Source organism: Arvicola amphibius, chromosome 8 (genome assembly GCF_903992535.2).
Source record: "Arvicola amphibius chromosome 8, mArvAmp1.2, whole genome shotgun sequence".
Lineage (NCBI taxonomy): Eukaryota > Metazoa > Chordata > Mammalia > Rodentia > Cricetidae > Arvicola > Arvicola amphibius.
In genome coordinates, this window is record NC_052054.1 from 131,212,928 (window position 1) to 131,236,603 (window position 23,676).

Below are 23,676 nucleotides of genomic sequence, written 5' to 3' on the forward strand. Positions count from 1 at the left end.
CTAATTCATTATTGGCTTTCCATTTTTAATTTTACAAGAAAAACCATAATTTTACAATCTCATCTTTCTTGTTTCTCCCTCTAATTCATAACTGATGGAACTGAATACTTAATAACTGGAGGTATTTTCCCAAAACTACTCACCATCTTCTTTTTCAATACTGTTATCATGGAAGTAAATGTGTTGAGTAGTGATTTCTAATCTGCCAGGAATTATGTTGATTACTGTAATGAGTTCACAGTCTTCAGTCAACACCAATTTTTCCTTCTGATCCTGTTCTTCCTTCTCATCACTGTCAAACAAACAGTTTAAAAGAGGCAATCATTGCCAGGCAGTGGTGACACACGCCTTTAATCCCAACACTCAGGAGGCAGAGGCAGGTGGATTGCTGTGAGTTTAAGGCCAGCCTGGTCTACAAGAGCTAGTTCCAGGACAGGCTCCAAAGCTACAGAGAAACCTTGTCTCAAAAAACAAAACAAAACCAAAAAACAAAAAAGAAGCAATCAGAGCCGGGCGGTGATGGCGCACGCCTTTAATCCCAGCACTAGGGAGGCAGAGGCAGGCGGATCTCTGTGAGTTCGAGACCAGCCTGGTCTACAAGAGCTAGCTCCAGGACAGGCTCTAAAGCTGCAGAGAAACCCTGTCTCGAAAAAAAAAAAAAAAAAAAAAAAAAAACAAAAAAAGGAAGCAATCATCAATTTAGTTCACTTATGTAGAAAAGAATATCTTCTTCTACTGCTGACAGTGAATGTTTATGCTGTCTTTTTGAAATTCCTTTTCAATCCAGCTAGCAGCTTCTGTTTTTGTAATATGTTTATTTTTTTACTAAGTTTTGTTTCAATAATTGTTCAGCTTTTTCATGTCGCTTGAATGAATTTCTTCTTATATCTTTATTTTTCTTTTGTTTTTATATTTTATGCAGATAATTTTCTTTCAGGTCCTAGATCAAACCTAGGCTTTGTGGTATGCATACTAGGTGAGCCAGCTACTGCTGTGTTTTACCCCAGATTCTGTTGCACATTTCCACATAAACACAGCTTAAGGCAGACATCAGTCGATATAATGTTTTCACTCAAAAAATACTTTATAATTTCAAGATACTGATCCCAACAAACCCAGGTGAAAAGCCTTCCTTAATAATTTCAGTAAACACTCACAGGTTTTTAAAGACAGTTTGTTATTAATAATTGCACTTTGGAAAAACAAATTCAAGGAAATCCACAATTTTACAATCCAATTCCTCATACACAATTTAAATGCTTTCGAATACTCATACATACATATTTACTCTGGCTACCATGTCCTCTTCCAGAAGTTCTAGTTTATCTTCCTCCACATCACTAAGTTTAACTTGTTTCACTACTTCCAAAAGCAAAGAGTCACTAGAAGGCTGCAAGTGTTGGACACCTGTTTAAGCAAAAAGATTCAGTTAAAAATAGCACAAAGTTTTATAGCACTTCTATACTTTCTGACAGTTATGAGGCTTGATTATTAAAATACATGCTTTAAAATTATAGTTATTTTTAACAATAGCTAATTCTTGATTCAGAAATAGGCTAAATACTGGATTAGCAGTCTGAGGTAGAAAGCTGAATTTATGCAAATTATGAATCCATAAATAATAATTATACTCAATTAAAAAGCATGCTAGTAGTAAAATTACTCTCAATGTGTTGATATATGATTGTGCACTTGTACTAAATAGCAAGTGTGAGCCGGTCTGCGCATAGTGGCACATGCCCTTTAACCCTAGCACTTGGAGGCAGAGGCAGGTGGATCTCTGTTAGAGGCCAGCCTAGCCTGCATAGCTAGTTTTAGGACAGCCAGGGCTACATCAAGGCTCTCCCTCAAAAACAAAACAAAACAAAACAAAACAACCCAAAAAGCTGTATGATCAGTTAGTTGTCTTTAGCTTACAGGTAATCAATAGATGAATCATTATTTTCTGGAGTACACGGAAAATAACACACATACACTATTTTATATTGTATAAACTAAAGACTTTGTAATAAAAGAGGGCTTTGTAATAGAAAAGAACATGGACTCTGAGTTGGTACATTAGATTTAAATTCTGTCCTATCTCTGTTCTCTTTGAATATGTGCTTTCTACTTTTTAAAACTGTTATGACGGTCCAGGCAGCGGTGGTGCACGCCTTTAATCCCAGCACCGGGGAGGCAGAGGCAGGCGGATCTCTGTGAGTCCGAGACCAGCCTGGTCTGCAAGAGCTAGTTCCAGGAGAGGCTCCAAAGCTACAGAGAAACCCTGTTTCGAAAAACAAAAAACAACAAAAACAAAAAAAAAACCAAAAACTGTTATGACTTACATGGGACTTCATAAAACTAAAAAGCCTCTGCACAGTTAAAATACAAAACAACAACAATCCCCAACAGTGAAGAGGATCTTAACCAGTTACACACCTATTATGAAAACAATTTCAAAATTTCATTTCCCAGTCAGAATGGCAAAGATCAACCAATGGACAACAGACAACAGATACTGGAGGGGATTGGAGAAAAGAGAACCCTCATTCACTGTTGGTCAGGGAACATCTAGGAACAGAGGGTTGCCATGGGAGTGTAGCTACTGAGAACATCAGAAGACACATCCACATTAGGTCTACTGAGAACATCAGAAGACACATCCACATTAGGTCTACTGAGAACATCAGAAGACACATCCACACTAGGTCTACTGAGAACATCAGAAGATACATCCACATTAGGTCTGCTGAGAACATCAGAAGACACATCCACATTAGGTCTGCTGAGAACATCAGAAGACATATCCACACTAGGTCTACTGAGAACATCAGAAGATACATCCACATTAGGTCTACTGAGAACATCAGAAGATACACCCACATTAGGTCTACTGAGAACATCAGAAGATACACCCACACTAGGTCTACTGAGAACATCAGAAGACACATCCACAGTAGGTCTACTGAGAACATCAGAAGACACATTCACAGTAGGTCTACTGAGAACATCAGAAGACACATCCACACTAGGTCTACTGAGAACATCAGAAGACGCATCCACAGTAGGTCTACTGAGAACATCTGAAGACACATTCACAGTAGGTCTACTGAGAACATCAGAAGACACATCCACACTAGGTCTACTGAGAACATCAGAAGATACACCCACATTAGGTCTACTGAGAACATCAGAAGACGCATCCACAGTAGGTCTAACCAAAAAACTGTCCAAAGGTGACACAAGGACAACAACAGCCATGCATATGGATTTTGGGGGAAAGTGGGGAGATGCCAGGCCTCAACAGATAAAACTGTGATGAAAAAAGTTGAAGGGACAGCGGTTTTCCTGAATTTAAGACAACTGAAATAAAGAGAAAAGGCTATAAACTTAGACCCATGATCACGTGCGGAGGTAAGAGAGGGAAAAGAGTGTGAATTTCCTAAAGAAGGATTTCTTGAAAAATAACAGAGAAATAGTGCAATTTACAACTACCAAATTGAAGTAATTCAATGAAAAAAAAAATCTCCTACGTGATGAGGATAGTTAAATTTCGACATATTCAAGTCCCAGAATATTGACAAAGCAGAGCAGTTTATACGACTGCATGCTGCTATTTAAAATGAGTCCAATTAATGTCTTTATCATGGACAAAAAGATTATTTTGTATTAAGGGGAAAAATTCCAATATCTGATTTACTTTAGAATACAGAATCCTAAATGATAGGCATTATGGCTTTCTTCAGTTTTGTAGGATATCAATGTTAAATGGGAAAAAATATCGAAAAGTTGACACTGATTTCATCTATAAACCTTCATGAGACATAACTGGCAAAGAAGCAGCTACACTGACAATAACTATTACTTGGTAAACATGTGGGTGCCACAGACTCATCACAAGAAATACTTCATATTTCACAAACTTAGACTTAGGTAAAATTAACAACACTGAATTCATATACCCATTTATACATACAGTTTAAAGCACTATATCCCTTCCTTCTTAAGTCAACATCTAAAATAACAAACAATAAGTATTCCATCAACATCTTCACTTTATTAAAATAGGTAAATACTGTAACTCACCTAAATTATCTCTTAAGGCACTAGCATCCTCATGGTTATTGAAATTATAATTGGGTACCAGTTTAAGTCTCATGCGGGAATAATTTTCTACATTAGCCAGTTTCCAATGAATTCGATTCTGTTTCCTAGAAACATTCACAATGAAACAAGTAAAATTACTAGAAATTATAAAGATTAGTTGTTTGAAGGGAGTAAGAAATAATTCACAATTGTTTAATACCATTTTAGACAATGTTCAAGCATTGCCAAGCATGCACAAGGCCCTGGTTTTGATTACCAGCACTATAAAACTAAAGATTTGTGTAAATTTTAAGGAAAACAGTGGGGTAGGGGATAAATAACAACAAAGTATAATGACACATGTATGCAAATACCATGTATTAAGCCTAATGCTTTTTATATGCTAGCTATTACTTTTGAACAAATTTAAATGTTTGTATTTATCATCTGGACAATTGTCAAGAAAACTAAAATGAGCATGTTTAACTATGACCATACACATGATGAACCTAAGAGAGCCTCAATTATTTACCCAAGATGCCATGAAGCTTAATGGTAGACACCTAAGATTTGAAGACTAACTTTCAGACTTCTAGCTTGATTACTTTATTTTTTCACTGTTAAATACAATTTCATGACCATAATAGAATTTTAAACTTTTATTATAAATAAAGATAACTGAAAACGAATAAAAGACCAAAATATCAAAGTTAAGATGATAAACGCTTAGAAGAAAAAGGTAAATTTTTATGACCCTGGACATAGGTACACTTTTTAAAATACATTTTTAAAAAAAGCTAGATTAAAATTGATAGTATTGAACAACACCACTATCAAGAAAGTGATCTATATATCTGAAAATCACCTCTTGATGGTTATTGAGAATACTATACAACACACATACACACACACAAATACACCGAAAAAAAAAGTCCAATGACTCATTTGGATAGCTAGGCAAAGGAAACAAGACAACAGCAAGCACATGAAACAGTGCTCAGCATCATTAGTTATTAGGAAGATGGAAAGCAAAGTTACACGGTAATGATTTATACACAACACAAGGGAAATCTAAAATATTGGAAAGTGATAAACATTGGTTAGAATGTGGCAAAATTGGAAAACATATACTCATACCCTAAACATAAAATAATGTAGCAGATGTGAAAGTCAATTCTTTGATAAGTTAAATATGAAATATGACCCAGAAATTGAATTTGTATTTTATATACCCAGAAGAATTAAAAGCATGCTCTCAAACCAACATTTTGACACAACTGTCCACACAGCACTGGTAATAGTAGCTCAGAGGGGCAAACAAGTAAATGTTTATCCTTTCACTAGCTGGTTGAAAAGACAAACAAAAGGTTTAGTTTACTACTTTTTAAAAACAAGGGTTATAAAATATATACCCCAAAACAGAAGTGAAAATATTAAGTTGCAAAGTGTTGAAGTACAACTTTAGCTTAAGAAGGCAGAAATATTCTTATGAACTACTTGAGTCTAATATATGTAATATCAGAGTAGAAGAACTACCCACAAGGTACAAACCTCTAATCATCCCAAACCAATTCATAAAATGACAATAAAGTTTGAAATACTTGTTAAAAAACTAAAACAGAAATGGTTTAAAAGTTTAAAATGTGGGGGCAACAACCTTCACAGGAGCAGGAGCAGGTACAAGGGAACTACCTGAGAGAGCAGGCCTGAACCAGAGACCTCTAAAGTAGCAGCCCTGAGCCAGCCTTCACAGATAATAAATGGGCTGAAAAAGAAATCAGAGAAACATCACCCTTCACAATAGCCACAAATAGCTTAAAGTATCTCAGAGTAACTCTAACCAAACAAGTGGAAGACCTGTATTACAAGAACTTTAAATCTTTGAAGAAAAAAATTGAAGACACCAGAAAATGGAAAGACCTCCCATGCTCTTGGGTAGGTAGAATTAGCATTGTAAATATGACAATCTTACCGAAAGCAATCTACAGACTCAATGCAATGCCCATCAAAATCCCAGCAAAATTCTTCACAGACCTCAAAAGAACAGTACTCAACTTCATATGGAAAAGAAAAAAAACTCAGGATAGCTTCAAACAGTCCTGTACAATAAAGGAATTTCTGGAGACATCACAATCCCTAACTTCAAACTACTACAGAGCTACAGTACTAAAAACAGCCTGGTATTGGCATAAGAACAGACAGAAGGACCAATGGGACTAAATCAAAGACCCAGGTATCAATCTACACACCTTTGAACACCTGATTTTTGACAAAGAAGCAAAAAATATCAAATAGGAAAAAGAAAGCATATTCAAATGGTGCTGGCATAACTGGATATCAACATGTACAAGAATGAAATAGAACCATATCTACCACCATACACAAAACTCAAGTCCAAATGAATTAAAGACTTCAACATAAAACGAACCTCACAGAAGAGAAAGTAAGAAGTACACTTGAAGGTATTGGCACAGGAAACCACTTCCTAAATATAACCCCAGTAGCACAGACACTGAGAGAAACAATTAATAAATGGGACCTCCTGAAACAGAAAAGCTTCTGTAAAGCAAAGGACACAGTCAACAAGACAAAACGACAGCCAATAGAATGGGAAAAGATCTTCACTAACCCCACATCAGAGGTCTGATGTCCAAAATATACAGAGATCTCAAGAAATTGATCACCAAAAGAACAAATAATCCAATAAAAAAAGTGGAGTACAGACCTAAATAGAGAACTCTCAACAGAGAAATCTAAAAGGGCTGAATTACACTTAAGGAAATGTTCAACATAACATCCTTAGCTATCAGAGAAATGTAAATCAAAACAACCATCTTATACCTGTAAGAATGGCCAAGATCAAAAACACTGACTGACAACTTATGCTGGAGAGAATGTAGGGTAAAGGGAACACTCCTCCATTGCTGGTGGGAGTGCAAACTTGTACAGCTATTTTGGGAATCAGTATGCTGATTTCTCAGAAAAAATTAAAAAAAAAAAAAACCTTCCTTAAGACCGAGCAATACCACTTTTGGGTATCAACTATGTTCACAGAAGCATTATTTGTCAAAGCCAGAACCTGGAAAGAACCTAAATGCCCCTTGACTGAAGAATGGATAAAGAAGATGTGGTACATTTACACAATAACAGCATAAAACAATGATATCTTGAAATGATGGAGGAGGGTCATCTATGTGTTACTTTCATTGGTTAATAAAAAAAACTGCCTTGGCCCTTTGATAGGACAGAAAATTAGGTAGGCGGAGTAGACAAAACAGAATTGTGGGAGAAAGAAAGCAGAGTCAGGCAGACGCCTCAGACAGTTGCCATGCCTCTCCTCTCCAAGGCAGACGCAGGTTAAGATCTCTCCTGGTAAGCTACCACCTCGTGGTATTACACACATTAATAGAAATGCGTTAAGCAAGATGTGAAAATTAGCCCAATAAGAGGCTGAAATTAATGAGCCAAGCAGTATTTTAAAAAAAATACAGTTTCGGTTTAATTATTTCAGGGCATAAGCTAGCCGGGTGGCGGGAAGTGGCCCTCCACCTTTCCATCTGCATTGAAATTTGCGGACAAATGGATGGATCATCATATTGAGTGAGGTAACCCAGACCAAGAAAGAGAAGTATCAAATGTACTCACTCATAAGTGGTTTTTTGACATAAAGAAAACCAGCCTACAAATCACAATCCCAAAGAACCTAGACAACAATGAGAACCTTAAGAGAGACATACATGGATCTAAACTACGGGAAATAGAAAAAGACAAGATCTTTTGTGTAAGTTGAGAGCATGGGGACCATGGGGAGAGGGAAGAATGGGAGGGGAGAGGATGAGAGGGGATAGAGAAAATATATAGCTCAATAAAAAATAAAATAATAATAATTTAAAGTTTAAAATATATAGCCGCAGCTCAAAAAGACAAAATATGCACCTACCTTTTAGCCCAAGGGCCCCTTTCACATGTAAGATAAAGTCTAATTGCCTTCCACCATCTAAAAGTGGCCAACTGTTGACTGCTAAGTTGTTTAATCATATTATTGTACCTCAAGTTCTCTTGACGTGCTTTTTGATTAAATGGCTCCACAAAATACTCCTAAAATAAACAGCGAAAGGAATATTTTATAATATATTTACAAATTTTATTTTGACCAATAATAATGGTATATGAGGAAAAAGATGATAACATCATCTTCTTATTACAATATTTGTCTTTGGTGAGGACGGTAGAATTTCAGTTATGTTCTACTTAGATATTCTGACTCATAAAAAGAGAGCACACATGCACTATGGTTGATAAAATAGATCAGTGGGGTAAAAGGCATCTACTGCAGAGCATAACAGGCTGAATTTGCTCCCAAGCACCCCAAGTGTGGTGGTCTCTGCCTGTAACCCCAACACTAAGGAGGTAGAGTCAGGAAGATCACAAGTTTAAGGTTATCCTTAGCTGTATATCAAGTCTGAAGTTACTCTGTGATACCTAAGACTGTTTCAATAAAGAAAAAAAGAGTTAAAAATTAAAAGACCTGCTGTAACTCAAGAGAAACAAGCTGTGAATGAATTGTAGCTCTTACCAGACGTGTGAAGGAAATTGTCCCTGGATTCGACTAAAACAGATCACTGCTGAGAAAACTGAGGAAGTCATAAAGTTCCATGAAAACCAAGTAAGAACTCATAACCACCCTTACTACATGTATACAACTTCTTCATTAAATGTTTGGTAGTGGGCTGGTGCAGGAAACCATGGAGTTGGCCTGACCTAGCTGTCTTAAGAAGCAGGTGTCATAGTTTCTCAGGTTGGAGTTCATGGCTCTTGGGGTACAATGTGTTTTCCAGTTCCAGAGAGATACTGATACAGTCCCTCAGGCAGTGAAGCACTGAGGCTACTTCGTGTTTCTCTGTACATTCCCTTTGTAGCTATGGAATCAAGAAAACCTGACAAGACAATAGGTCTTAAAGACATTAATCTTGTGTACCCCATATGGCTTGCAAAGGTCACTGTATCCTAGCACCTACAATTGTATTGACCCTGCCAATTGCCAGTATATTCTGTTTCTGATAAAGGTCTAAAGAGTCTGTTTGCTCTCAGTAAATTGTCACAACCTCAGTTATGCTGTGGACTCTCCAAGTTGGCCTGATTTCCTTGACCTTACTGGTAAAGTAAGCACAAGCGCTTACAGGCGGGAAATATGGCACAGCTGGTAGCATGTTTCTCTATCAATCCAACCAATAAAAAGGCACCAACAGTGGCAAACTCATCTGGAAAGTGAAAACAGGAGGGTCCTAAATTCAAGGCCATCTTTGCAGATACAGAAAATTAGTTCAAGGTCAATAGGGCAACATGAGACCCTGCTTCAAAAAATAAACATGCAAGTAAGAAGTCAGGCAAATTTGCTATTAAAACCACTCAGGCCTTGCATTTTCTCTTTTTAAAGGTATATACATTTAACTTTATTTATACATCAAAGACTATGCAGTTTATCTCTACATTTTAAAATAAGTTTTAAATCCTCTACCTACCAAGAAACTGATGGATCTGAGTAGTCATATTTCCACGTCCTAAGCAACTTACATCTGTGGGGTTGATGGCAACACTGCCTCTTTCATTTCTGCTGCAAGTAAGTTTTCATTTCTTTGTCAAGCTGACTAAAAATTTATTGATTTTGCGAACATTTTCAAGAGTTTGATTTCAGATTCACTGATTTTTCTTTTTCTGCTTTTATTTACTTATTTTCAATTGGTGTGCTTCAGAGATGGCTTGGGGTTAAGAGTGCTTCTTGCTCTTATAGAAAAACGAAGTTCAGGTCCAGCACCAACACAGTGGTTCACAACTACTTGTAACTCTAGTTCCAGGGGTTTAATATTCTCTTCTGACCTCTTAGGTCTCTTGCACATAACCAGGCACAAGCATGTATTAAGGTACACACACACACTAATAAAAATAAATAACTTTAAAATGTTTAATTGGCTGGGTGGTAGTGCCACACACCTTTAATCCCAGCACTCGGGAGGCAAAGGCAGGTGGATCTCTGCGAGTTCGAAGTCAGCCTGGTCTACAGAGCTAGTTCCAGGACAGCTAGGGCTACATAGAAGAAACCCTGTTTTAAAAACAAACAAAATGCTTAATTGAAATTAATTTGTGTGAGAGGAGGGCACATCAAAACACCCTAGCAGTATTTACTAACAGATTTTCAACTTAATAAGATGTTTTACACAATCATAAAGTCAAATTTTACTATTGAAATGGTTAATGATTGACCTTCTTTCCAATTTTCTGGTAGAGTTACTTTCATATAATAGTAAACACTTGTAGTTAACATGAAAACTCGATCTAGAAAACAGCTTTTACCTGAAATTTCAATTTACTTTCTCCTCCCTCTCGGTCTCTTTTATGCATATTCACCATTAAGGCTTCATAGCAATTCTTCCAGTAAAGTGCCATGTTCTCATGACCATCATAAAATGTATGTGTTTCATACTGCTTCATGTAAGGTATAATCTTAGATGAGAGAAAAAGAAAGAATACACAGAATTTACATACTCCTCTATAAAAATGATGAATCGACAGAACAGTGTTAAAGATAACACTGGGATAAAACTGTGAGACTGGAGGGATATCAACAGTTAAAAGAACACTTGCTGAGAGCAACCACAGGTCCCAGCACTCATATGCATCCTGCAACCCTAGCTCCAAGGGATTGCACACCCTCTTCTTCTTGTCTCTTTGTGCGCAACACACACCTGCACACATACGCATGCATACACTCATGCACATACATATAAAGTAAAATGATTTTTAAAAAACTTACGTATTTTTCAATGTAAACTTTCCATTCATCTGAACTGCAGTATTCTTGAAAATCTTCAAAAAATGAAGTACTTCCATCAGTAAAAGGCAAAGAAGGCAGGTGCAAGTTCATGAAAAGAAGCTCATAAATTTTAGAAACAAGAGTACGGAAAAGAGGAATCAGAAATGAATAGATTTCTGTCTGTTCCTTGATTGACCGACTTAGAATATGTTCTAGTTTCCCTAAAATGTAGCATGCTTCATTTTGATTTTCAATCACTTTAGTCTGAAGAAGGGCATTTAGCTTAGCTGATGCTATTGCACAAACCTGAAAGAAAAAAGGTTAAATGTAAAAATCATTAAAGCAAACATAGACTATTAGCAAAAGATCTGACTCACTCCAAAAATTAAGAAGTTTTATGTAGTTAACTGTCAATAACTATGGATTTACTTTACTTCCAAGCAAAAAGTTAAGTGTGCAATGGTTTCATGGACATTGGCATAAAACATTAAACTATTTAAAGAGAGACAAAAACCTACAAAAATTTTTAATAATCACACTATCACCATTCAGACTGATTCCCCAATTCCAATTCTAAGTGAAATAAAACCTATAAGACATCTGCATACAGACTGGTGGCTCAGAGAGGAACACCCAATGTAGGAAGGCTCAGCACGTTTTATATTCAGCTGATCTTTGCCTTAGAGAAAGGGACTAGCTTTCTTACAGTGGGCAGACAACAAACTTGCCTTTTACTCTAGAAAGAATCATGGTTTCTATCTTTAACAAAAGTTCACAATATGAAACAACTCAAAAGAATGGATATCCAGGTGTAGTGGCACACACCTGTAAGCTTAGTACTTGGGAGGCACAGGTAGCCAGATCTCCATAATGGGCAGCCTGGTCTAGTGAGTTCCAGGATAACCAGGGCTATGTAGAGACCACACCTCAAAACAAAAACACTCTAGAACAGCTTGAATAGAGAGAACCTATCTCAAAACAATCAAACAAAAAACCCAGAATGATAAACAAATAACAACAAAAGAATAGATAACAAGAACAATTAGTCACATGATTAAACAGAAATGCAACAGACTTGTGCTTGTGGAGAACTATCTACCAACAATGACTATAGGAAGCAGCAGTATTTTTCTCTGGGGAAAATTGTAAGCTGAGACTGCTTTTCATTTTATAGCTGCTCAGATCTGAATAATTACACAGAAACTACACTAATTATAACACTGTTTGGCCAATGCCTCAGGCATATTTCTAGCTATCTCTTACATCTTGAATTAACCCATTTCAATTAATCTATGTATCATCACAAGACTGTGGACTCACCAAGGTTCCAGCATTTCCAGCTTCTCCTTTGGCAGCTACACGTCTTCTCTTTGACTCTGCCTACTCTCTCTCTATATCTGTTCTGATTTCTCACCTGGCTTTACTCTGCTAAGCCTTTGGCCCAAACAGCTTTATTCATCAACCAATAAAAGCAACACATATACATCCCACATCAGAAAATGAAGTTGAAAAAAGGCCCAATTGTAATTTGCATCCTTAAGCAAAGAACAGTGTGGTGAGAATAACAAATAAGCAGACTGACTGAATCTTGTCTTAAATTCATCTTAATAAAGCAATTCTCAATTATTTGTGAGAGAGAACAAATCTCAATGAAGTCTGTTTTGGAGTTTCATTACATGGAATCATAACTATTCGACTACATACAGATATATAAGGAGTCTGGAACCTTAACTAAAAATTTAATTAACCTTAAAATTCCTAGGACAAATACATAATAGTACAAGCCCAAGCAAAAAAGAACTCTCCATTACTATTCATTCAATCACTAGTACTGAAGGGAAAAAGCTAATGAAAAAGGGTTTGAGGAGGAGAAGAAATGAGAATACAACCACTGGATTAGAGATTTTTTTGCAGTAGGCCATCTTTATGTTAAAAAAATTTATCTCTCCATACTCTTAACAACATTACATCTAGTTTAGGAACAGCACTAAATTCTGTCTCATCCTAATCCTCTTTATCCAATAATAAAGGTGAATATTTAAAAGAATTCAGGGTTAGAGAGCTGGTTCGGTAAATGAAATGTTTGCTATACAAGTATAATGATTTGAGTTTGAATCTGCAGGGTCCACATAAAAGCTCACATGTTAGTGCCAGACTGTAATTCTGCCACTACTATACGAAGATGAGAAACCAAGACAGGAGAACCCTGGAAACTCAGGGGTCAGCTAGCCTGGTGTACAAAGCAGTAAACAACAAAACAGGTCCTGTTCTAAATAAAGGTACATGCTAAGGACCAACACCCAAGGTTGTCCTCTGACCTCCATAGGGTGCTGGGCCACAAATGTTCATTCTCTCAATTACATACACATGCAAACACACACACTCAAATACAAACAAAAGTAAATAGATACCAAATATTTATCATGACTAAATGTACCCAATGAGAACAGAAAAATAATAAAGCAAATGTCAAGAGGAATTTTTTAACTTTTTACAATTTAATTTACAATAGGAACAATATTCTTTATGAATACATTTTATCTTTAGTTCTTAAATCTAGCAAAAATCATTAGCATGTACATAATTGGTATTTCATAAGTGAACAAATATATAACAGAATGTAAATTTTTGGATTAGTAAAACAGGAAGAGTTCAAAAGGAAACTTATCATAAATCATTTTCCCTAAAAATATAATTCCTAAATTTCACATATACAAATATCCCTGCAAAGCTATTTAGCAGCTAGCAAGCCATAGTGAATAAAGATGACCTGTGAGTAACCCTAAGAAGGAAGCATTAAAATCAGAGTCCTAAGTCCGAGAATAACAAAAAGCTGCTTTTTAAGCTCCTTTCTGATTTTACCAAATTGAAATTTCAAGTAATCTAATATTTTTTGAAACTCAAAAGATACTGAAAAGAGAGTCTGAGAGATGGTTCAACAGGTAAAGGTGTGTGTCACAAAGCCTTATGACCTGAGTTTGATTCCAAAAACCATGTAGTCTCTGCCCTCCACATAATATGAGTGCACAATGCAGGCACATAAAATAAATAAATACAATACAATTTTAGGAAACTACTGAAAAGGCATTATTATCTTGTTATACATTAGTAACTATGGTATATGAGAAGACAGAAAATAGCATAAAAAGAAACGACAAACCTGCAAACTGCCTCTTCCAATGAACTCCAGAAGCAACCAGATCTGTATCTGAGAGAGTTTTGCCCACCCTGGACTCTCAGAGTACCACGCTGACAGACAGTCGAGGAGCTGTGTGGTGTCTTCTAAAAGCTATCACACACACACACACACACACACACACACACACACACACACACACACACACACAATTGAGAAATAAAAACATCCATTTTTTAAATGTACTGATTTTTCTTAAACACTAATACCAATCATAAATACTGCAGAAGTAGTTTAATGTGTAATTGCCCAAAACCAAAGAACCATCAAACAACTAATAAAATCTGTGTTTACTACATTTGATTAAACATTAATGCTCCAAAAAGAGAAGCAAAATTTCTTTCTTTAAATAATTCTGAACTACCCCAAATATTTATCTATATATTTTAATTTGTTTTGTTTGCAATAACATATCATATTATAGCTCAGGCTAACCTGGAACTGTCTATGTAGCTCCTACTGAACTCAAATTGTGACAATCCTTCTGCCTCACCCTCTTAAAAGTTAAAATCACAAGCTTTATCCACTACCCTAGGTCCTGAAATGCAATTTCAAAGGGTCGGTACTGACCTTCTCAGTCCACATGTTGGAATTAACCAGCCCTTCTGACTGCAGGAAGTCCTGTATGATCAGCAGGAGTCGGAAAGCATTTTCAGCAGTTACAGGACTACTTTTTGCATCTCTGTGTTCTGTGACTGCCCATTCTAACATCTTCTGTAGCAAACTAAGCATAAAATAAAGTTCTCTTAAAACCATTATAAGCTTAGAAAGAAAAACCAAAAAAAAAAAAAAAACCAGTTACTTATTAGTAGCACTGTAACTCCAAAGATATACTCTCACCAACAGGCTGTCACTAAGATAGTAAATAGATTGTGATCTGGGAAAAATGGCAGGCTGATGCCGGGCGGTGGTGGCGCACGCCTTTAATCCCAGCACTTGGGAGGCAGAGGCAGGTGGATCTCTGTGAGTTCGAGGCCAGCCTGGTCTACAAGAGCTAGCCAGGACAGGCTCTAAAAAAGCTGCAGAGAAACCCTGTCTCGAAAAACCAAAAAAAAAAAAAGAAAAAAGAAAAAAAAATGGCAGGCTGTTTCTGTGTGGTGTAGCATGAAAGAAGTTAGAATAAGATAAGAAACAGACTATTCCAAAGAAAGAAACAGAAGAAAAAAATTATACATCAAAAGAGGTAGTAAAAGAATACTTGAGAAATGTGAAGGAAAAGACAGGAAGCAAAATTCCAGCCTCTAAGACCTCTATAAGGAGAGGGGAAGCAGAAGCCTTCTAAAGTTAAGTCAGCAAGGGATGGACAGTCCTATCCTGAAGACAAGTCCACAGCCTCCACAATCCTCAGAGTTGCAAGCTCTAGTGAGATAGTGATCTCTAGTGGATGAATCAGCAGTGAAGAGAAAAGCGTCCCTGATGCTCTGTATGACTTATGAGGGCAGCGAGCAGACATCATCTTGAGAATTTACCCTTAAGAACTAAGTTACCACTGGGAATGGTGGCATACACCTTTAATCCCAGCATTGGAGAGGCAGAGGCAAGAGGATTTCTCTGAGCTCCCAGCCAGCCAGCACTACACAGTAAGGCCCTTTTGAGATGGGGGTGAGAGGATGGAAACAAAAATAAAAAAATGAGCTAGCATGAGGGCCTGACAGCAAAGAACAAATAGAGGTCACAAAGCTTCAATATAGCCTGCAGGGTAAGAATCAATCAGGAACCCGTAACAGCAACCATGGAGGTACTCTGCTTATTGGCTTGCTCTTCATGGCTTACTCAGGCTGCCTTCTTAAGACTACCAAACACTGTTTACTGCCTACAGTGAACTGAGCCTTCCCACATCAGTTATTAATCAAGAAAATGCCACAAAAGCTTTATTACAGGTAACTCTTACAGAGATATATTCTCAATTGAGGTTTCTCTTTCCAAATGACTATAGCTAGTGTTGACAAAAATTAACCAACATATTCCTTAAACTGTTTTGAAATAGCAAGGTAAGGAACATTATCAGATTTGTTCTGTGAAGCTCCAAGCCCCAAATTACCCTGATACCAAACTAGATACAGACACAATGTGGTGGTTTGGATGAAAATGTCCCCTACAGGCTCAAATGTTTGAATGCTTGGTTTCAGTTAAACTGCTTAGAAAGGATTGGGAAGTGTGGCCTTGTTGAAAACTGTGTGTTACCAGATGCAAGCTCCCAACTAGCTCTATCTCCTACTTGGAGATAAAAAAGTAACCTCTCAGCAACTGCTCCATTGCCATGCTCCCCACCATGGTTAGAGACTAACCCTCTGGAACCATGAGCCAAAAACTAAATACTTTCTTTTATAAGTTAATTTGGTCATCGTGTTTTATATGGCAATAGGAAAGTAACCAAGACACATAATAAGAAAAAAATATTTCTTTAATGAATATAACACAAAGCAGGTGGATCTCTGTGAGTTCGAGACCAGCCTGGTCTACAAGAGCTAGTTCCAGGACAGGCTCCAAAGCCACAGAGAAACCCTGTCTCGAAAAACCAAAAAAAAAAAAAAAAAAAAAAAAATTGCAAGCCAACGTCAAGAACACACTGACAAGATCATACATCATGACCAAGTTGGTTTCATTCTAGGATGCAAAGATGGTGCAACAAACACAAATCAGTAAGTATCATAGAGTATGTTAACAGACATTAAGAATAGAAGTCACACTATCATCTCTTAGATGTAGAAAAAGCCCTAGACAAAGTTCAACACTCCTTCATGGTAAAAGACCTAGAAACTATGAAGAGACAGAACGTCCTTAATGTAGAAGATTACAAGAAAGACCAAATGCTAACATTAAACTGAATGGTGGGGATAGAGAGAAATGAAAGGTCTAGCAGCAGAACTCTAAAACTACTAAATACTTTTAAACAAAGTAACAATCTACAAAATCACCATTACAAGAAACTAACTTAGAAAGAAATCAGGGCTTGGCGCCGCAACGTGGTGCTGACCACTGAACCCCGAGATTAAAGACAACGTGGTGCAGACGAATGCCGGAGGAGAAAGAAGTACAAAAAAGAGCGTAGTGCTGACCACCAAACTCCATGAAAAGCTCGAGAAAGAAGACGACGATGGAAGACCTTGAATGCTGTCCTCTGAACCCCAAGAGAAATCAGAGAAAGGACGGAGGAGAACGTGAGGCTGATCGGCGCTCCCCAAAAAGCAAGGAAGAGGTGACCAGACGTGAGGAACCCGCGAGAAAAAAATCGGTGGATGCATGAGTAGTGAGCGCTCATAAATAGAGATGTAGAATAGAGAAAGAAATGTAGAAAAGCAGGACAAAATTTAAATCAGGAGTAAAAATTTGTAAATAAGTTATATATGGGATAAGCAAAAAGTATTCAGTTATATATGTTGCTAACTAAGGGAATGAGAATGGAACAGGAACAATGGCAGAGTTATTAAAAAATTGGTAAGCGTGACAGACGCAGAATTGCAACTTTTATTGCCTGCTAAATGAGTAGGAAAGGTGAAGGAAAAATGACTTTTAGCCTAAGAATCAACAAGTTACTGCTGCGATTGAGAAGCCATGTGCTCAAAGTAGCCAGCTAATCCAACTCACCTGCGGGTAAAAGGCAAGCAGAAGCAAGAGTAAGATTAGAGAGCAAATTTAACCTCACACAGTCTATAGAACAGAGGATTCAAAAATTCTACTAATTTTATGATTTACAAGTTAAAATAAAAAAGATAGTCAAAAATCTGTCCACCGGAGTTCAGGAAGGCAGTCTAACAGATAAGGTGAGCCTGAGTTCTACCCCCTGCTGTGCAGTGCAACTTCAACTGAAAGAAAAAAGGCAGGTTTAAATTAAGGTAGCCTCTGAGATACGCAGGTTAAAATGCTTCCTTTCCATTTCACAACTTTGCTTCTTTGTCAAAAGTCTGCTGTTTGGAAGGTGAATTCGTATTCAAGGTAGACTGATTTCAGTACTGTGGCTCTGTAGTAAAGTTTAAAGTCAGAGATTGTAATGCATTCAGAAGTTCCTTGATTGTACAGGATTTTAAGATTGTTTAACCTATCCTGAATCTTTGTCTTTTCTCATAAAGTTGAGGATTGTTTTTTCAAACTCTGAAAATTTTTGTTATAATTGGCATTTGCATTAAATCTGTGGATTGCTTTCGGTAAGACTGTTAATTTTGCTATGTTGGCGCTGTTTTTACAAGAAAATAGGAGATCTTTCCATTGTCTGACTTAAATTTCTTCAAAGATTCAAAGCTCTTGTTATACAGGTTTTTCAGTTTGTGTGATTAGAGCTACTCAAAGATATTTGTGGCTATCTCATTTATGATGTATGTAGAAGAGATACATTTGGGTTGTTTTCAGATTCTGTGTATGAAAAAGTAATTCTGCTGTGAACATGGTTGAGCACGTGTCCTTGTGGCATGGTTGAGCATCTTTTGTATATAGGCCCAAAAGAGGTATAGCTGAGTTTTAAAGTAGTTTGTTGCCTAATTTTCTGAGAATTCGACAGCAGTGGAGGTGTTTCTCTTAAGCATAAGTTGTGAGCAATGTTTATGATCTTGGTCATGTTACAGATGGAGTCTCAAAGTTGTTTTGATTTACATTTCTCCAATGGTTAAGGATGTTATATTTGAGCATGTTTTGAATGTCTTTCAGTCATTTTAAGTTCATCTAATGAGAGTTTTCAGTTTAGGTCTGTAACATATATTCTTAGTGGATTAATTGTTCTTTGATGACTAATTCCCTTAGTTCTTTGTATGTTTTTAAAGTGGATTAATGACTAATAAAGAGGGTAATGATTAGTGATTAGTAAAGATATTTCCCAATTCTATAGGCTATTGTGTCTTGTTGATTATGTCCTTTGCTATACAGAAGCTTCTCAGTTCAAGAGATTAATTGTTTCTCTCAATGTGTATGCCACTGAGATGTGTTAGAGTGGTACCAGTGCATTCAAGTGTTAATTCTAAGTTTTTCTTCTATGAAGTTAAGTGTTGTTGGTTTTATGTTGATGTCTTAAAAAGAAGAGAGGAGAAGACGGATTTGGTTTGTCTGATGCATTTTGGGTAGAGGAGATGTAGCTGGGGTGTTTTGTCCCTGGGCATGTGGATGCTTTGTGCTGGAGGTTCGTGGCTCAGGCTGTACAAGAGGGTGGAAATCAGTTTCCACAGGTCTGTGTTCATTGCATGGATGGCATTCTGCTGGCTCATGGAGATGAGGATACTTTACTGGAGACGTGGGTTGCAGCAAAGCCTAGGCCATGCAGGGACAATTATTGCTACTAGGAAAGTACAGAGGCACCCGCCTTTTCAATATCTGGGTCATATGTTATACCCCAAAGAAATTAAGCCTCAGAAGATAGAAATCAGGAAGAATGACTTAAAACTCAAAGGTTATTAGGAAATATACAATGGCTAAGGCCTTATTTAAGGTTTCCTACAGGAGACCTTGAGCCTTTAAATGAGATCCTTAAAGGAGACAGTGATCCAAATTCTAGCAGGCAGCTTTCAGAAGCTGCCAGACAGACTCTCTCACAGATAGAGCAGGCTATGCAGAAACAGCAGGTGTGCTATATTGATTACAGCCAAATGTGGCAAGCGTGTACTTTACCTATAAGACTGGCTCCTACAGCAGTCTTATGGCAGAATGGACCACTTCTATGGCTGCATCTGCTTGTATCACCAGTAAAAGTATTAAATCCTTATTTTGAAGCAGTAGCATGCTTAGCACAGAAGAGCAGAATGGAATCTAGAAAATATTTTGGTAAAGAACCAGCTGTAATAAATGTTCCTTACACTAAGCAGCAAATTGAATGGTTATTTCAAAATAGTGACTCATGGGCAATTGCATTTGCTCAGTTTTATGGTCAGCTTAATAATCTTTTCCCAGCTGACCGGTTATTGCAGTTTACTCAAAAACATTCATTCATTTTTCCTAGAATAGTAGCAAAGAATCCTTTAAAGGATGCTTTGTTGATTTTCACTGATGGCTCATCTAATGGAGAAGCTGCTTATGTAGTCAATGGCAAAGGACATGTGGTACAGACAGAACCAGCTTCAGCTCAAATAGTTGAGCTAAGGGCTATAGTTCTGATATTTAAGAATTTTAATAATAAGCCTTTTAATCTATATACTGATAGCCCGTATATTTATGACGCATTGCAAATCCTGGAAACAGTGCCATATATAGGAACTAGCAATGAACAAATTAAAATATTGTTTCAACAGATTCAGAAACCAATACAATGTAGAAAATTGCCATGTTTTGTGGGACATATCAGAGCACATTCAAGTCTTCCTGGTCTGTTAGCTGACGAACTTACAAAAATAATTGCTATATCTCAGGTTGAACTTGCACAGCAGTCACATGCTTTGCACCACCAAAACAGCTTAAGTTAAAGAAAGCAATTTAAGCTGACCAGAGAAGCTGCTCGTCAAATTGTGAAACAATGTGAAAGATGCCCACAATATCTACCTGTGCCTCATTTGGAGGTAAATCCCGGAGGACTGCTTCCTAACCATATATGGCAAACGGATGTAACTCACATTACTGAGTTTGGAAAATTGAGATATGTACATGTGACAATTGATACGTACTCAGGATCCATGATGGCCACAGCACAAACTGGGGAAGCTGCCAAGCATGTAATAACTCATTGCTTAAAATGCTTTTCATGCATGGGAACCCCAAAGGTGATAAAGACGGACAATGGATCCGGATGTTAACAAAGCTTTTCAAGGATTTTGTACTCAATGGAATATTGTTAATAAAGCTGGTATTCCATATAATCCTCAAGGACAAGGAATTGTGGAGCGTGCACACAGCTCCTTGAAAACACAACTCAAAAAATAATGACAGGAGAGTTGTATCCTCAGACGCCACACAATGCCTTAAATCATGCATTGTTTACACTAAACTTTCTAAATACGGATGTCCATGAGCGATCAGCTGCGGACAGATAGTGGCATAATGGTACAAAAACCACATTTGCTAAAGCAAGGTGGAAGGATCCTTGCTCTGGAATTTGGAAAGGACCCGATCCCATCCTAATCTGGGGTCGAGGGCATGTCTGTGTTTTCTCACAGGATGAAAATCAAGCCAGATGGCTTCCAGAGCGACTAATTCGATGCACTCAGCAGAAGGACAACGGACCTGAGGACAGCTTAGCTGACAACCGCCCAGCAGAATTAAGGGAATGAGAAGAGCTCCAGGAGGAATCCGGTAACCCAGCCCACAGAGAGGAGCCTGATCTGGACCTGCAACTCGCTTTGCTGCATGGAGACTTCGGACAAAGATCCTGCTGAGATGAGCTGACTGCGGTGTCTGCAGCTGGCTGTGGTGTGAAACCTGTTGCTTCAGAACTAAGATACAAACTGAACATTTGAGTGTTCTCGGTTTATGGGACACAGAACTCATTTTGAATAAAGTATTAAACCTAAGAACTAAGACCTAAGCTTTCCCCTCAGGGAAAGAAAGACTCAAAATAAAGAATGACTAAAACCCTCTTAAGTTAACAAGGGGGCAGACTAAGGGTTTAACAGTTGCACAGTGACTGAAAATGGGATTTAATAACAGCAAATAGTATTATACTTTTAACAGTAATGACCTGATATTTACAGCTGCATATAAGGTGATGGGAAAAATCTGGTAATGACCAGTGGTGCTAAATACATCGGTAATGACCGAAAAGAATATGAAATTATGGTAAAGAAAGAATATGAAAGAGCTGGTATTGACCGGCTAAATGTGAAATTATGAATAATTGGAGAGCTGGTATTCACCGGCGAAATATGAAATTATGAAAGATTGGAAGATCGGTACTGACCGATAATATGGAGAAGTCATGATTGCTGGTAATGACCAACTGAATATGAAATTATGAAAATTGGAGAGCTGGTTTTGACCGGCTAAAAATGAAATGAAGATATGAAAAATTTGAAGATTGGTATTGACCGATGATGATATGGAAAAATCATGATTGTGAATTGTTGCGATTGACAGTTGCTCAAAGAGAGGTTGTGATGATGAATGTTGAGAGTTGATACGTATACTGAGAATGTTAGCTCTGAATGATCTGTACCAGCGAAAGAAACATTTTCAACTCAGGTGATTCTACTCTCCTTTAAAATAGGAGAATATAGTCTTTGGGAGCATAATTTTTTATAAAGCATTATGATACATCCTAACAAAAGATTTGGCTGATAACACAGGGCCTGGAAAGTATATTTCTCTCCACTAATCTCTTCTCTTTACAGAGTCAATGATGGGTTTAAAGCTTCTCCTCCCCAGATGCCTAAGACAGGAAATCTTTGCGAAAGCTGCTTTCCAAACACGGGAAAATTTGGGTAATAGGAAGAAGACTTTGCCCAAGCCAGGCGCGACCCGTCTGTCCTGTTGCAGAAGCACAGGGGTTGTTAAAACTTAATAAGAGAGAGTGGATTGCAGGCCCATATTTCGGTATGGCACAAGAGTCATAGGCCCGGTCTGAGGTGGTCAAGTAGCTTTGCAGACAAGCTGTCTCAGCCTAACAACCACCTGGATGTGCTGCTCCTATTTTCTTTTGTTATTAATGTAGATCACCTGAGGAGAGGTGTTGGCTGAAGCTGATCAGGATGTTTGGTGCTCCTTCCTTTCCTAATTTGGAGGATGTCTTATAGAGATGCTAATTCATGGCCTATATGACAGCTAGCATACTCGCAAACAGGTGGATGTGGACGTGACAAGGCCATTCACCTGGTTACCTAGGATACAGCCTAATGTGTTTTCCCGCTCAATTGTTGTGATGATATATAAACTGTTTGGAGAATAAATGGGGACTGAGATCTTGCCCTTCAAGGATGACCATGTAAGCTGTGTCTGATTACTCCTCGTGACTCCGTTCCAGGCTAGTTAGGGAAAATAGTTATCTATGTTGAGGCCCACACGGCCTTCGACAGGGGAGAACCTCATCTCATTCAGAAGAGCTTAAAACAACAAATCTATGTAACAAAGGATGTGAATGACTTCCTCAACAGGAACCTTAAGACACTAATAAAATAAAACAGAAAAATGGAAAACCTCCTGTAATGATGTGTTGTCTCTTTAAGAGACAATCCACGCCCACTCCCTCCCCAGACACCCCCCACCCTCCCACCCCTACCCCGCCTGCTAAGGCAGTCAGATCTTCCTTCTTGCTTGCAGCCTGACTCTCCTTCTTTTTTCTGTCTCCGAGAGGCAGCTTCAGTCTCTCCCTTCTCTTTCTGTCTCTCCCACCCCCCCTCTTCTCCTTCTCCCCCTTCCTTTCTATACTTCCATAACGTAGTAAAAAACTATCAACCCCATTCTGCATGCCATGCCTATCCATCTGTCCCTGCCCAGGACCTGCCACCTTCAGAGACCTGTGGTGTGGTCTCATGACGTGCCCATCTGTCTCTCTCTCCTCATGGCCTGCTGCTGCCATTCGGGGGACCTGCAGCTTTTCTGCCACTGCAGCCACTTGGGGATCCTACAGAACACCAAATAGACTGGATCAAAAAAAAGTCCCCTTGCCACATAATAATCAGAACACTGAAGATGCAGGATAAAGAAAGAATATTAAGAGCTGCAAAAGGAAAAGGGCCAAGTAACATATAAAAGCAGACCT

At 37.8% G+C, this 23,676-nt stretch overlaps 1 protein-coding gene across 5 annotated transcripts in view; it reads right to left on the reverse strand.

The window, feature by feature from the left end:
• The window catches only part of Nbeal1 (neurobeachin like 1), a 204,009-nt gene that overhangs the window by 54,072 nt on the left and 126,261 nt on the right, over positions 1-23,676 (reverse strand). For all 5 annotated transcript variants that reach the window (XR_005286474.1, XM_038338491.2, XM_038338490.2 and 2 more), the window contains 8 exons: positions 14,643-14,796; positions 14,037-14,165; positions 10,877-11,182; positions 10,417-10,566; positions 8,006-8,163; positions 4,066-4,190; positions 1,281-1,407; positions 144-292 (listed from right to left, as the gene is read on the reverse strand). Coding sequence is in view for 4 of the 5 variants with exons in the window: in XM_038338491.2 (XP_038194419.1) it covers positions 144-292; positions 1,281-1,407; positions 4,066-4,190; positions 8,006-8,163; positions 10,417-10,566; positions 10,877-11,182; positions 14,037-14,165; positions 14,643-14,796 (1,298 nt within the window). In the remaining variant the exon portion in view is untranslated. The remainder of the gene's footprint in view (positions 1-143; positions 293-1,280; positions 1,408-4,065; positions 4,191-8,005; positions 8,164-10,416; positions 10,567-10,876; positions 11,183-14,036; positions 14,166-14,642; positions 14,797-23,676) is intronic.